Source organism: Chiloscyllium plagiosum, unplaced genomic scaffold, assembly GCF_037043375.1.
Source record: "Chiloscyllium plagiosum isolate Xiang-an unplaced genomic scaffold, Cpla_swu_hap1 HiC_scaffold_32, whole genome shotgun sequence".
Lineage (NCBI taxonomy): Eukaryota > Metazoa > Chordata > Chondrichthyes > Orectolobiformes > Hemiscylliidae > Chiloscyllium > Chiloscyllium plagiosum.
This window is the reverse complement of record NW_028270170.1, coordinates 46,712,474-46,728,883: the sequence shown is the minus strand read 5'-3', so window position 1 is coordinate 46,728,883 and position 16,410 is coordinate 46,712,474. Positions and strand designations below refer to the sequence as shown.

Below are 16,410 nucleotides of genomic sequence, written 5' to 3'. Positions count from 1 at the left end.
AATCCCGCTCAGACCATGGAATATTGGTGTAAGAACTAGGAATAACATGTCACTATTGGAAGAGGGCATTGTTGTATGATTGACATTGAGTTGTAGTGCTTGGATAGAGAAGGGAGATTATAGTCTGCAACAATGTTGTAGCTGACCTGGATGTTTTTGATGCTAATACTAGGTGCATGATGCGGAATGGGTTCCACTCATCAGATTTACATAATTTATCTAGGCAAAGGGAAGATTTGATGGTAGAAAGGGTGGTATGGGGCAAGGTAATCCAGTGGATGGTGTACTCGTGTGCTACAGGATATTGGTTGGGCTTGAGTTCATAGCTGTGAATAGTCTATGTCGTGTCTTCTGGGGAATTCCTTGATTATTCTGGATGGGAGTTCTGATCCCTGATAAAGCTCTTAGGTGCAATAGGCTTCCTTCCAGCTGGCCTGGGAACTCAGAGTCTCAAACAAAGCTGCTGATTTGTAAATATGAAAAAATCTGGTCACAAATCCTAAATTGATTTTATTGTTGTCACAAGTACTGAGATTCAATGAAAAATGTTGTTTTGAATGCTATACAGGCAGATTGTACATACAACATGTAGCAGGGTAGCATAACAGAGTGCAGAATACAGTGTTACAGCTGCAGAGAAGGTGCAGAAAGAGAGAGATCAGAATTAATATTTGAGAAGTCCTTTCAAAAGTCTGATAATAGCAGGGAAGAAGCTGTTCTTGAATCTGCTCGTATATTTATTCAAACTTTTATATCTTCTGCCAGATGGAAAAGGGTGGTAGAGAGTGTAAGCGATATTAACAATCACATAATCATCTGTAGAACCTGATCCAAAAACAAGAAGTGCAGGAAATGTTCAACAGGTCAAGCAGCAATTTACACCTTACTATTCCCTGACCTGCTGAGTGTTGCCAGGGTTTTCTGTTTTTGTTTCAGATTTCTAGTATCTGCAGTATTTTACTCTTAAGTAATTTTGACATGTGCAGTATTGAAAACAAGTGGATTACGTATGAATTAATACCCCACTGGCTGTCTGCTTGTAAGAGGATCAAGAATTTACTGCGAATACGTTGCATGGCTTTCATGGAGCGTTGGTTTGAAACAGACACTGTTTCAGCGTGTGTTCAACAAAGTTTTTTTTACTAAAAAGCTTTTTGCGATGTCAGCAACATGTGAGTTAAAGTTACAAGTAGTGTCTCAGTAAAACATTTTGTGTACATGCAACTTGATTTATTTGACTATAAAACACTGATAGGGGATGCACTGTGTCAAGCTAGGATGTTCTACTAAGGCTGATAGCCCAGCTGATCATAAGGTTTTCTCCCGAAGCTGTCCTGTACCATGTAGGGAGCGGGATTTAGTGCACCAGGATCTGTTCCAAAAGGATTCCAACTGCGCTGTGCTGACACACAATTTGGCATGTCCAACTTAATTCCTTACACTCAACTCTGCTTGGCATAATTAAGCAATGTAAGAGGTCATTATAAGAAGTAAGTTTACTTTTCAATAGCATGAATATGGTTTTTATTCAAGGGTTTGAATTGTGAGGTTGTTCACCAACTGTTTCTGATAGGATTTGTTGTATATGTTCCTATCTCCTTACTTGACACAGAGTATAAAGTGCTATTGTATTTAGGAGTGTTCACACACAACATGGCACTACATGTGAGAAGATGCTACTAAACTGTGTTGAATTTTATTTCAAATTTCAATTCTAATGTTGGGGGTGCTCCCCCATGATGTACAGTGAAATGTTCTGCTACAACCCTAAGATAAGTAACCTGTCTGTGTTTGAACACACAGTTGAAGGAACTGTATACACTGCTGAATGAGAACTACGTGGAGGATGATGACAACATGTTTAGATTTGATTATTCGCCTGAGTTTTTACTGTGGTAAGTAGAGTAACTGGTTACATAGCTGGATTTATAAATTTACTTTCAACTGCAAGAAAATCTGTCCTAGTTTTAACTCTAATTCAGGCTGTATTTGACCTGGATGTGTTAACATTCTTGGATCAAGTGACGGCGTTTTCTAAAATCTATTATCATCATGACCAGACGTAAAATACAGCTATCTCTGCGCAACCAATAACGTGCTCTCGAAATAATTATTGAACTATAATGTGAGGGAGATGGGATTTCAATTAGCGCCATAATCCTTGCTATGTCTGAAGGAGATGCGGTACTGTACAGTCTGTGGGTTATGGGTTAGTACAGTGTGCAATTTGTACCAGTTATACTTTGCTCCCTTTCCTTTATTAATTGGAAATTAAGGACCCCTTCGTATACCTCATATAAAATTACCACTCTTTTAAATGTGAAATGTTTAGAAATTGAAAAACTTGTACAAAAGAGATTTAACAATTGTGATTGTTTTATAAATACTATTTAATTGACCTTTCTATCAAAGTTGCTTCCCTATAATCTGAACAATTTAGCAGAAAATTTGAATTCTTCTCCAGTACAAGATAGCTGAATATATCATAGATGCTGCATTATGGAATGATAAACAAACGCTTTGAATATATGCTAATCTAGAACAGGAGTCATGTTAGGGTCACTGTCACTAGTTGGTTCAATATGCTTTGTTGAAATGAACTTGCTAATAAATGTGCATTTGTTACTGGTTTAACAGCAACTGATCTGTTGAAGGCAGAAGCTTAATTCCAACAATAAGGAGAACTCTGTACATCCAGTTGCACTTGAAGCCTCACTTTTGTTGGATTCTAAGAATAACTGTAAAAAGTGTGGGCAGTGCTAGGCTGCTTTCTAGGAGTCTCCGTTGGGTGCAGTACTGACCAGCTCAGTGAAGTAAAGTGAACAGCTGTAAAGCTATCCGTTTTAGGTATCAGAAGAAGTGTGCTGTCAATCAATGCACATCTGCTTTCAGGGTACATAGTTTCCTTCATGATGAATTGAACTGAATATATCATTGTTTGTTTTCTCTAGGGCACTGCGTCCCCCTGGCTGGTTACTTCAGTGGCACTGCGGTGTACGGGTCGTCTCCAATAAGAAACTAGTGGGTTTCATCAGTGCCATTCCAGCTAATATTCAGATTTATGACCAGTACGTAAAATCGTAATTAATTATTTAGACTAATGACAAGTATGCTTCTTTCTCAATCTCCATCTCTTCCTGTGATATTGTATCTTCTTCTTTGCAAGTGTTTGTGGAGTCCTAAAGACAGTCTGTGCCAGCCTGACACTGTGGTGAGGGAATAGAGTTTATGCCAGTGACTTGTCTTGGTCTTTCTTGTGTTTAGTTAGAGGAAGTTGTGCTCATCCAAGATAATATCAAGGTAGTGTATGGTCAAGCGCTTGATGATGAGGTAGAGCTACATGTTATCAGCATACCCAGGAAACTGACTCCTTTTTTTGGATGATGTTGCCAAGGGCTAAATGAGAATTGAGTGGAGGCCTAGTATAGATTCATTGGAGATTTCAGAGATACCTGTGACAGCAAGAAGAGATGCCATTCTGGAGGATCTCTGCCTCCTGTACTAACTTGAGTTAACTCAACATATACATCTTCTTCCTGAGCCTCAACTAACAAAGACATGCCAAACACTTTCTATTTAAGAATGAGAATAATGCAGTTTCAACAATCCTAATACCTGCTTGCGGTATTACAATGAATTCTGGTGATGGACTTTGTTTAGCTATTAGTCTGGTCATTACACATGGTGAAAAATAGCCAGAATCTATTCCTACAATTGTTCTGTCTCTTTAGCCCCCATTGTTTTTCTGTGATTACAGGCAAAACTAGTAACTTTCACTCCTGCCAATTCATTCCTCAGCAGTAAATTTACTCCATCCACAGGTAACTTCATGACTATCCTGACTACAACTCATCCAGGCAACAAGCCATACAGGCTTTCATTGAACTTTCTGGAGTGAAAACTAAAACCTTTTCCAGCAAGAGAACTTGATTAGCCCCTGTACTCCTTACAATAGTAATAGGCTTGGATGCTTCATTTGTAGAGAATGGGGTTGTCTTCCCTTTAGACAAAACCCTTCATATCTCTCATCTATCCAGATACTACTTCTGCACTTACAATAGTGTTTACTTTCAGTCTCTTGCTTAGTTAAAGCCACAATCTGAGTCATGGTAAGTTTCCTTTTCAGGTTCATTGTTACAGGTTTCCCTCACAGCTTCCAAAGTTTTTGAACAAGTAGGTCCCATCTTGTTACAACAGAAACATCTCTGCTTCCATTTTCACCACCACCAGTACATTCTCTGATCTGAGGAAACATTCCCAGCTATTCATTCTTTTACTTGCATCCTTTCACTCTCCCATATTCTATCCCTTTTGAGTTTATAAGGATGATGGAAAGAAGATTTAGTTTTATGGATTAGTTCATAATTGTCAGCTATTATCGCTTTCGTCCTCAGCAGAACTTCTTATGACTGAAGGTAATGAATTTTTAGAATCTTCTAAGGGTTTCATGCATGGTTTCAACCTCCTAATCCTCAAATCCACCTGTGAAAATTACTTTGCTTGACCCTTTCTAATTCAATGTAGGTTTGCCCAGACTGTTTCTTTAAATTTCGCAACCTTTGTCTATACATCTCAGGCACAATATAGTTTTTTCAACAGCATCATAATCCTGAAAACCCTCCTCTGACAGTGAACTATGAATTCCTGGTCTTTACCTGTCAACTTGTTCCACACGAGCAATGCAAATCCTCTTTTGCTCATTTCATTTGTCTCGCCATTTCCCCAAATATCATGAAGAATGTTTCCACATCATGTTCCTCAAATTCTAACAAGGTCTTGCAAACTTAAACATTTAGAACATAGAACATAGAAGAATACAGCGCAGTACAGGCCCTTTGGCCCTCGATGTTGCGCCGATCCAAGCCCACCTAACCTATACTAACCCACTATCCTCCATATACCTATCCAATGCCCGCTTAAATGCCCATAAAGAGGGAGAGGGAGAGTCCACCACTCTCTTCACTGTACTTCAAATAATGGCATACATTTTCCATGCCAGAATCTGGATCAGTATCTGATGTCTCCAACTTCAGTGACATTGTTTTGTGCTTCTATTCAAGTTCCTATGTTTTGTCATCTCTTTGCAATTCTAATTCTAATTTTCTCATTTTGATTTCCTGTCTTATTCTATTTTCATTTCATTATCCTTTTCCACCATCCCTAGTTTTTTTGGTTTCTCCTTCTGCTCAAGCCATTGTAACCATAACTGAAAGGGACGGAATGGTTCAGTATTTTTGCCATACTGGTAATCAAGGGACCCGTGTTTGAATCCCACCGTGGTAAATGCTGGAATTTGAATTCAGTAAAAATCTTGAACTAAAAGATCCAGTGAAGATCATGAAGCCTCTGCTGATTGTCAGAAAGCCTATCTGATTCACTAATGTCATTTAGGGAAGGAAACAGCTGTCCTTACCTGGTCTTTCATACATGTGACTTGAGATCCACAGCAAGGTGGATGACCCTTCAGGTGGTTGACCCTTAACTGCTCTTCAGAATGGCCAAGCAAGCAACTCCGTTGCATCAATCTCTAGAAAATCTCAAAAAGTAATGAAACTGGCATTGACCAAGGAAACTACATTGGTAAAAACCACCCTCTTGATCTTCAAATTCCTCCTTAATAATATGAGGGCGAGAAAAAGATGCTTGACATTGTCCTCACCAGTCTGCCTGCAGCAGATACATTTGTCTGTAATAGTACTTGTAAGACTGACTGCTGTAAGATGCTTGTGGTGACAAAGACCCACACTCACATTGAGAAAAGTCTTTATCATATTGTATGACACTATCACCACACTAAATTGGGATAGACTTCGAACCGATCTAGCAACTCAAGACTGGGTATTCACAAGATGACATGCACCATCATCAGCAACAGAATTGTGCTCCAATATAATCATCACCCTCCTGGCTTGGCAAACCCATTATTCTAATCCATCAAGCTAGGGAATCAACCCTGGTGCAATGAAGTGTGCAGGAGGACGTGCCAGAAGCAACGAAAATGAGGTGTCAACCTGGTGAAGCTACAAAACAGGACATACTTGCGTTACCAAATAGCAGCAAGCGATAAATGCATATAATTTGATTTGATTTTTTTTATTGTCACATGTACCTAAAGTACAATGAAAACTTTTGCGTGCAGCAAGTAGATCATAACATACAAGGACATGCAGATTATAGGGTGATTGAGCAACGTGAGGCATACAAAGTTATGGCTGAGCAGATGATGTACGAAAAGCAAGATCAACATTAGATTTAAAATTTGAGAGGTCCATTCAGCAGTCTAATAACAACGGGACGAAGTTGTCCTTAAGCTTGTTTGTTTAAGCCTTCATATCTTCTGCCTGACAGAAGCAGTTAGCAGAGAGTATAACAGGGGTGGGAGGGGTCGTTAATGTTGTTGGCTGCTTTTCTGCAGTAATGAGATGTATAGATAGAGTCAGTGGATGGGAGGTTGGCTTGCAAGATGGACTGTGCTATGTTCACAACTTTCCATAGTTTCTTACGGCCCTGGGCAGACCAGTTACTATACCAAGCCATGATGCATCCAGATAAAGATCACCATAGAAAGCATTCTGAAAGTTGGTGAGGGTCCTTATGGACATGCCAAATTTCTTTAGTCTCCTGAGAAAGAAGAGGCATTGTTGTGCCTTCTTGACCATCACATCAACGTGGACGGTCCAGGACAGATTGTTCGTTATCATCCCTCCTAGGAACTTGATGCTGTCGTCCATCTCTACCTCAGCTCCACTGATGAATATAGAGCTGTGTCTCCCCCCACTCCTTGCTTCCTGAGGTCAATGATTAGCTGTTTAGTTTTGAGGGAGAGTTTGTTATCTTTGCACCATGTCATCAAGCATTCTATCGCCTTCCTGTATTCTGTCTTGTCTTTTAGACCTCAGTTGACAGAAAATGCAGGCCAGGTTTCTGAACTTAACAAGAATTAGTTTTTGTTACAACTAAATACATTATTTTCTAGCTCTACGTAAGATAACTATGAACCACTGATATATAACTGTACCAGTTAAAAGTTTAAACCCCTTATAAGTCTCCCCCTACACACAGACACAGAGACACACACACACACACACTCAGACATATGCTTTCTCAGAGCCACAAAAAACACATAGTGTCATGGGAATGGGGAAAGACAGTTCAATTGCTCCTGTCCATAGGACTGTTTACAGCTGAGTTAAGAAATTTCTCCTCCTCCTCAGTCCAAAACAGCCTGCCATGTATCCTGGCCTACTTTGTTCAGGATGTCCCAGTCAGAGGGAACATCCAGCTGCCCAGCCCTGTCTGGATTTTATACCTTTCAGTGAGCTCCCCCCTTATTCTCCTAAACCCCATTGAATACAGGCCCAGTCAACTCAATCTGTTGTTATCTGACAAGCCTGCCATTCCAGGAATCAGTCTGATAAACCTTCACTGCATTCTTTCTATTTCCCTGGGTAAGGCGATCAAAGCTGCACACAGTAATCCAGTCGTCATACTCACCAAGGCCCTGTACAGCTCCTTAAAATTTATTCCTATGTTGTGGGTATCACTGGCTTGACACGTATTTATTAAGTAGTGAGTGTGGTGCTGGAAAAGCACAGCCAGTCAGGCAGCATCCGAGGAGCAGGCAAATCGACGTTTCGGGCATAAGCTCTTCTTTAGGAATGAGGCTTATGCCCGAAACCTCAATGTTCCTGCTCCTTGGGTGCTGCCTGACCTGCAGTGCTTTTCCAACACACTCTCGACTCTGATCTCTAGCATCTGCAGTCCTTACTTTCTCCTACATATTTATTAAGCATCTCTAATTGCTCAGAAGGCAGTTATGAATCAACTGCATTGGGGTGGAAGTCACATGTAGGCCAGACCAAGTAAGGATGACAGATTTCCTACCATAAAGGACATTCGTGAACTGGGTGGTTTTTATCTTACAACCTGTGGTGGTTGCATGGTCGCCATTAACCTAGTATTGTATTTCACCTGTTTCATCATCTTCCATGGATTTGCATGTCTCCAGAAAGTCATTCTGGGTTCTAGATTACTAGTCTCATGACACTGTCACCATATCCTCCCTTTGCATTAGTTTCAGCACATTTGTCTTCATGACGGTTGTTGTGGGTATGTTCGCCAAGTTGGGAAGTTGGTTTGCAGATATTTTGTCCCCTCTCTAAGTGACATCCTCAGTGCTATGGAGCCTCCTGTGAAGCACTTGTTGTACTGTGTTGGTTGGAATTTATTAGAATTTGTTGGAATTTGTCCTCATCCTCCAGAACTTGTTCCTCTCTAACTTTGCTTTCTCCTCACCTAGATCAGAAAATAATTCCTGTGTATATTTCCAAGTTTCAACTTTGATCTTCTTCGACCCTGTTCTCTTTTCCCATCCTTAGCTGTGAAACTTTGGGTCACTTCAGCCTCATTCGCTTGAAATTTTCTTTTACTACCTTTCTCCAAACCTGAAAAATGTGATTTTAAAGAATAGAAAGAGTTGGCAGGAGGAAAGGGACTGCATATCAGGCATTGATAGGGTGTGGGTGTATGTGTGTGCCAGGTGATGAATTTTGGTTCCAGCAGATGGTGTGACCACTAGTAGGTGCATACCGAGCAGTGGGGATGGACATGCCAGACAGTGAGTTTGGGGTGTCGGGCAGACTGAGAGGATATGTCGAGCCTTGGGGCTGTCACTCAGTGAGAGTGTGGGGCCAGTGAGGGGGAGAAGTCTCTAACACTGATGCTACAGGACCTGCTGCTTTTCTTTAATTTTCAATGTTTATTTAGTTTATATTGCTAAAATTTCAGTTCTTGTTTTGTTTTCCTGGCAGTCTGAAGAAGATGGTGGAGATTAATTTTCTGTGTGTGCATAAGAAGTTGCGCTCCAAACGTGTGGCACCAGTCTTGATCCGTGAGATCACCAGGAGAGTCAACCTCGAAGGCAGCTACCAGGCTGTGTACACAGCAGGGGTGGTACTGCCGAAACCTGTAGGAACTTGCAGGTAAGATCCATCCTAATGAATGATAAATTTTAATTTTTAAAAAAATTTAATCGATTTTTCATAGGATCCCAACAGTGTGGAACAGGCTATTCGGCCCAACAAATCCACACTGACCTCCAAAGAATAATCCACCCAGACCCATTCCCCTGTCATATTACTCTACATTTACCCCTGACTAATGACCTAACCTACACATACCTGAACACTATGGGCAATTTAGCATGGCCATTTCATCTAGCCTGCACATCTTTGGATTGTGGGAGGAAACCCACGCAGATACGGGGAGAATGTGCACACTCCACAAAGACAGCTGCGTGAGGCTGGAATCGAACCCAGGTCTCTGGCATAGTGAGGCAGCAGTGCTAACCACAGTGTTCAGTAATCCTCTGGCCTCCAGGTGTAGCTCCCTGCCTAAGGAATATTGATTGATAGTCCTTGATATCAAGGCAGCATTTGACCAAGTATAACATCAATGAGCCCTAGCAAAGCTGGAATCAGCGAGTAAACTCTTTGTGGGTTGGAGCCATACCTGGTAAACAAGAAGATGATTGTGGTTATTGAATGGCAGTCATCTCAGCTCAAGGGCACCTCTGCAGGAGTTCCTCAGGGTAGTGACCTAGGCCCAACCATTTTCAGATGCTCCATCAATGACCTCCCCTGCACGATAAGGTCAGAAGTGGGGATGTTTGCTGATGATTGTGCAATGTTCAGCACCATTCGCTTCCTGATGAAGGACTTATGCTCAAAACGTTGATTCTCCTGCTCCTCGGGTGCTGTCTGACCTCCTGTGGTTTCCCAGCACCACACTCTTGACTCTGATCTCCAGCAACTGCAGTCTTTACTTTCTCCCATTTATGTGAATAACAAAGGTCCCAGCACCAACTCCTGTGTCATGCCACTAGTCACAGGCCTCCAGTCTGAGAAACAACCTTCAAGCATCACTCTCTGCTTCCTATCATCGAGCCAATTTTGAATCCAGTTAGCTAGCTCTCCCTGGGTGCTATGCAATCTAACCTCCATGACCATCCTGTCACACAGGACCTTGCCAAAGACCTTACTGAAGTCCACATAAACAACATCCACTGCCCTACCCTCATCTATTCTCTTGGTTACCTCTTCGAAAACTCTAAAAGATTTGTCAGACATGACTTCCTATGCATAAATCCCTAATCAGACCTTGACTATCCAAATGTCGGTTGATTCTGTCCCTCAGTATCCTCTCCAACAGCTTGCCTACCACTGATGTCAGGCTCACTGGCCTGTAGTTCCCTGGCTTGTTTTGTTACCTTTCTTAGACAATGGAACAACATTAGCCACCCTCCAGTCTTCTGAAACTTCACCAGTGGCTAAAATGAAGGAAAAATCTCTGCAAGAGCCTCTGGAATTTCCTTCCTAGCCTTCCACAACGTACAAGGATGGATTGATCAGGCCCAGGGGAGTTATCCACCTTATTGCGCTTTAAGGCTGCAACACCTCCTCTCTAGTAATATGTATGTGGTCAAAAACATCCCCCTTTATTTCTCATATTTCCTTAACTTCCTTCAGTAAACACCTAGGAGAAATATTCATTAAAAATCTTCCCCATCTCCTGTGGCTCCATGCTGATCTTTAAGGGGGACATATTCTCTTCTTAGCCACTCTTTTACTCTTAATGTAGCTCTTAATAGAAGCTCTTGGGATTATCTTTGACCTTATCTGCTAGATTTATGTCATGCACTCTTTTTGCTCTCTTGATTTCTGTCTTCAGTGCACTGCTACACTTTTTATCGTCATCCAGGGATTCACTTGAGCCTGACAGCTTAAACCCAATTCCTAAAGAAGGGCTTATGCCCGAAACATTGATTCTCCTGCTCCTCGGATGCTGTCTGGTCTGCTGTATTTTTCCAGCACCACATTTTTCAGCTTAAACCCAATGCATGCTTTCTTCCCATTCCTGACCAGAGCCTCAATATCCCTCAATCAGCCAGGGATCCCCAAACCTGCTTTTACCTTCAGTCTTACAGGGATATAACTGTCCCCAGATTCTCGATATCACACTTCTAAAAGCCTCCCATTTGCCAGTCACTTCTTTTCCTTCAAATAGATTCACCCATCGACCCCTGCTAGATCCTGCCTAATGGCCCCAAAATTGGTCCTGCTCCAGTTTAGCACTTAACCTGTGGACCTGCCCTATCTTTATTCATAACTATGTTAAAACGAAGAGAGTTATGGTCACTGGATCCAAAGTGCTGTCCGACTGACACTTAAGTCACTTGTCCGACCTCATTTTCGAAGAGGAGGTCCAGTGTTGCACCCTTCCTAGTAAGGCCCTCGACATATTGATTTAGGAAACTTGTTTGGACACATTTGACAAATCTCCAACCAATTATTCCTACAGGTATCTGCAATCTCTCTACATATCTGCTCCGCAAGTGCCTGCTGGCTATTTAGGGGTCTATAATACGCACCCAACAAAGTGACCATCCCCTCCTTGTTTCTAATTTCTAACCATATGGCCTCATTTTTTTGATCCCTTAAGCACTGTTGTTATGTCCTCTCTTTTCAAAAGAGCAACTCACCCCTCCTCACTCACTTGTACTTCTGTCATGCCTGAAGCTTTTGTATCCTGGAATGTTGACCTGCCAGTCCATGCCCTTCTCTCAGCCATGTGTCTGTTATGGCTATAATTATCCCAGTCCCCAGAGCCAGTCCATGCTGTGAGCTCATTTGCCTTACCTGATGAAGGGCTTAACCCAAAACGTCGATTCTCCTGCTCCCCAGATGCTGCGTAACCTGCTGTGCTTTTCCAGCACCACACTCTCAACTCTGATCTCCAGCATCTGCAGTCCTCACTTTCTCCTCATCTGCCTTACCAGTCAGGCCTTGTGCATTGAAATAAATACACTTTAAACCAGAAGTCTTTTCCCTCCCTTTACTGTCACCCTAGCTGCCCTGAATAGTAAACTGGCTCTAATGGCTAATGTATTTTCCCCTGACTTCTCAATGGCCCCTCTCTGATTCGGAATCCCACACCCTTGCCAAACTAGTTTAAACCCTCCTGGGTAACACTAACAAATCTCCCTGGAAAGATATTGGTCCCTGTCTGGTTCAAGTGCAACCCGACCCTTCTTGAACAAGTCACCCTACCCGAAAAAAGATCCCAGTGATCCAAAAACTGAAAATCTTGCCCTCTACACCAGCTCCTCAGCCACGCATTCATCTGACCTATCTTTCTATTTATATCCTTACTAGTGGGTGGCACTGGGAGTAATCCAGAGAACACTACCCTTGGGATCCTGCTTTTTAACTTCTTACCTAACTCCCTGTACCCGTTTCGCAGCACCCCATCCCTGTGTCTACCTGTGTCATTTGTACAGATGTGCGCAATGACCTCTGGCTATTCACCCTCCCCCTTCAGAATATTCTGCAACTGCTCAGAGACATCCTTGACATCCTGGTGGTTACCATTGACCAGAAACTTAACTGGGCTTACCATATAAATACAGCTGCTATAAGAGCAGGTCTGAGGTTAGGAATATTGCGGTGAGTCCTAACTCCCCAAAACCTGTCCACTACCTATAAGGCACAAGTCAGGAGTATGCCAGAATATTCTGTACTTTGCTGGATGGGTGCAGCTCCAGCAACACTCGAGAAGCTTGACATTATCCAGGACAAAGCAGCCCACTTGATTGGCACCACATCCACAAACATCCATTGCCGCCTTTACTGACGCTCAGTAGCAGCAGTGTGAACCATCTACAAAAGGTACTGCAGAAACTCACCAAAGATCCATCTAAAAGGACAAGGGCAGCAGATATGTGGAAGTTCCCCTCCAAACCACTCACCATCCTGACTTGGAAATATATCGCAGTTCCTTAAGTGTCATTGCATCAAAATACTAGAATTTCCTTTCCTGAAGTCATTGTGGGTCTACCTACAGCCCTCAGAACCTGCAGCAGTTCAAGAGGCAGCTCACCACCATCTTCTCAAGGTCAACAAGGGCCAGGCAATGACTGCTGGCCTGCGAGCAATACCAATGTCACATGAGTGAATACAAAAAGACATGGGAATCTATTCTGTTGTCTCTGTACTGATGTCCAGTAACAGTCACAGTTGATTCCTTTATTAGTGTAACCCCATTATCTCGGACTAGACAATTCCATTTTATTCACCCTGGGCTGGATATTAGTTAAAGGAATGGTGGGTTCCTTTCAGTAGGCGATAAAACTGATAGTGTGCAGTGTGACAGACCATGTGTTATGCTATTCCTGTTAATACCCTTAAATTGAGCCTTTGCCATGTGAATCCTTTCAGTGTGATGCTGCTTAGAGGGTAAGTTCATTTCTTAGGGAGTGTGCAATTTTCTAGTCACTTCTGGCAACATATAAAGCTCTCCCTCTCCCTGTAGCTCCTTCATATTTGGGAACATAGAAACAAGAGAAGTCATTTCAGCTCCTTTAAGCGATTCCCCCACTTTTGATCATGGCAGATCATCTATCTCAACGCTATATTCCTGCAGTATTACAATATTTCTTGATATCATTAGCAACTAGAAATCTATCAATCTCTGGTTGGAACTTATTCAATGACTGAGCTTCCATAACCCTCTGGGGTATAGAATTCCAAAGATACACCACCCTCTGAGTGAAGAAATACCTCCTCATCTCATTCCAAATGGCTTGCCTTTTATTTCGAGACTGGTTCCCTGGTTCTATACCATAAAGCATGGTGAAACGTTCTTTCTGTGCCTGCTTTGTCTGTCCCTTTAAGACTTTTGTAAATTTCTAAGAGATCATATCTCGTTGTTCTAAACTCAAGAGAATACAGATCTAGTCTATTTTCTTTAATCTTCCCTCATGACGATCCCACATTCCAAGAATTCCTCTGATGAACCTCCACTCTACTCCCTCAATGAAGCAAGCGCACGATATTCCAGGTGCTGTCTCAGTACCGCTGTCTAAAATTGACAAAGGCTTCTTTGCTCCTGTATTCAAATCCTCTTTTGATAAAGACTAACATATTGTTTCCCTTCTGAATTGTTAGCTGCACTTGCTTTCAGTGACTTGTGTATAGCAACTCTTACATCCCTTTCAGTATCAGCATCAGTATTTTCCAGTCTCTCACCATTTAAAAAATATTCTATTCCTTCATTCCTCCTACCAAAGTGGGTAATCTCTTGCTTAATTCACATTATATTCCATCTGCCATGCTCTTGCCACTCAGTCAGCTTTTATAAATCCCCTTGAAACCTCTTCATGTCCTCATCGATTCGCATTCCCATGTTTTCTATCATCTACAAACTTGTCAGTATTCCAGTTGGTCCCCATGTCCAGATTATTAACAGAGGCTATGACAGGGGCCCAAACATTGATGCTTGCAGTTCCTCACTGATTACTAATTTCATTCAATTCCAAGTTCTAATGGATCTAGTTATTTCAGGGGCCTTTCTGTCTCTTCGTCTATGAAGACAGACACAAAGTACTTGTTTAGTTTCTCTGCCATTTCTCTTGTTTATTTTTATAAATTCTCCAATGTTTTCCTGTATTGGACCCACATTGACTTTGCTAAAAAAAATGTTAACATACTTCTGAAGCTTCTACAATCTGATTTTTATGTTTCTTGGTATTTACATGTCAATTCTATTCTCATTTTCTTTAAAACTTTCTTGATCCTCCTTTGCTGAATTCTAAAATTCTCTTGATCTTCAGGCATGCAGCGTGTTTGGGTGACTTCATAAGGCCCCTCCTTTGGTTACTATCTTTAGGCATGACTCTCTGACATTTTTCCTGCTTGGTATTTGAGTCTTAAAGAAATGTGTGTTTGTTAAAAGCCAACCATTAATTCTGTAAATATTAGTCAGTTCCTTTCAACTGTCAAACTTTTCAATATACTTTCCTACACAACCAAGGACAATTTGCTCCTCATACTTTCATGAATTGCCCTTGTTTAGATTTATGACTCTAATTTCAGATTGAACTATATCTTTTTCAAACCTAATGGGAAAATTCTGACATACTGTAGTCACTATCCCTAAAGATTATTACTTCATCCTTTCTCATTACATAGTACTAGATCTGAGACAGCCTACACCCTGGTTAGTTCCTCAACACATTGCTCCCAAAATCTGTCTCAAACACATTCAGAGAATTCTTCCCTCTCAGCATTGACCTCGTTATGTTTACCCAGTCTGGATGTACGTTGACCTAAGGCCATTGTAACCCCCTTACTCCATGCACTTCTAATTTCCGGATTTGAACCCCTAGAATTCCCCTTGTGTTTGGTGGCCTATAAGCCACTGAAATGTTTGATTTCCCCCTGCTGTTTCTTGGCTCCATCCCAATAGATTCTACACTGTACTCTTTTTGTTTTGGCAATACTCCCTCACTGCTACACTGATCCCATCCTTGTAATTAGCACAACCCCACTTCCTTTTCCTTTTACCTGTTCAACCCGAATTTCCATTTTCTTTTTGTATTTACTCACCAGTCTCGGTCACTTTGTGCCAAGTCTCATAATGGCAGTTGAATTTTTAATTTTACTTCTGCTGGCACCATCAATTCACCAATCGTGTTGTGAATGCTTCATTGTAATTCTGCTTTCTGAACACTATTCTATTGTATGATTCTGGTTCATTCTAGGATTTTTTTTCCTCTGTTTTCCACTTGCATTTACAACTTTTCCCCTGTCCATAATCAGCTTTGTTTTTAATCTATCTGAATTCCCTCTGGTTGTCAGTACATTGTGATATAATCTTATGTGACAGTAGCAATGCCCAGGTGCAGACTGGAATGTGGTACACAGTTAGAATGTTGAGCTGCAACCTTGTTATATCCCAAAGACTTTTGCTATGAGCAGTGAGTATTGCTTCAGGAGTGGGCCCAAGAATATATTTTGTATTCAATGTTGAGTTTGGGTATAGAATAAGGCATGAGTCACAGTATGCAAAGCTCTCTATTCTGTCAGTGACTGACTGGAGTATTCTGTGATCTGTTGGGCAGGTACTGGCACAGGTCACTCAACCCACGCAAACTAGTAGAGGTGAAGTTCTCCCATCTGAGCAGAAACATGACTATGCAACGAACAATGAAATTATATAGACTGCCAGAGGTGAGCCTAAACACTATCTCAGTAAAACCTGTCTTTAAATATTACTTCTGTCTTGTGTGTCGAGTCGGCCGCCTTCATTATCATGTTAAACATTGACCCTTTTATGTTTCATTATTTACATTTCTTTCTTCATTGCTCATTTCTAATTAGTGAATAGCTAAGCAGCAAGTAATCAATCACATTGTTTGCCTCCAATATTTTCTAATTTGACCCTAATCATGTTTCACTGACAGAACCCTCAGGCCGTGACTGGTCCTTGCTCACCTTTGAAAAAAAATTACTGTGTCACGAAACATTCCCAAATAAATTGTAGGCTGGCACTGAACTTTCTACTTTCCCACCA

General features: G+C 41.5%; 1 protein-coding gene across 4 annotated transcripts in view; it reads left to right on the top strand.

Moving 5' to 3' along the window:
• Positions 1-16,410, top strand: part of LOC122557981 (glycylpeptide N-tetradecanoyltransferase 1) — a 79,156-nt gene that overhangs the window by 42,695 nt on the left and 20,051 nt on the right. For all 4 annotated transcript variants that reach the window (XM_087977976.1, XM_043706284.2, XM_087977978.1 and 1 more), the window contains 4 exons: positions 1,804-1,895; positions 2,952-3,068; positions 8,811-8,981; positions 15,959-16,067. In XM_087977976.1, coding sequence (XP_087834102.1) covers positions 1,804-1,895; positions 2,952-3,068; positions 8,811-8,981; positions 15,959-16,067 — 489 coding nt within the window. The remainder of the gene's footprint in view (positions 1-1,803; positions 1,896-2,951; positions 3,069-8,810; positions 8,982-15,958; positions 16,068-16,410) is intronic.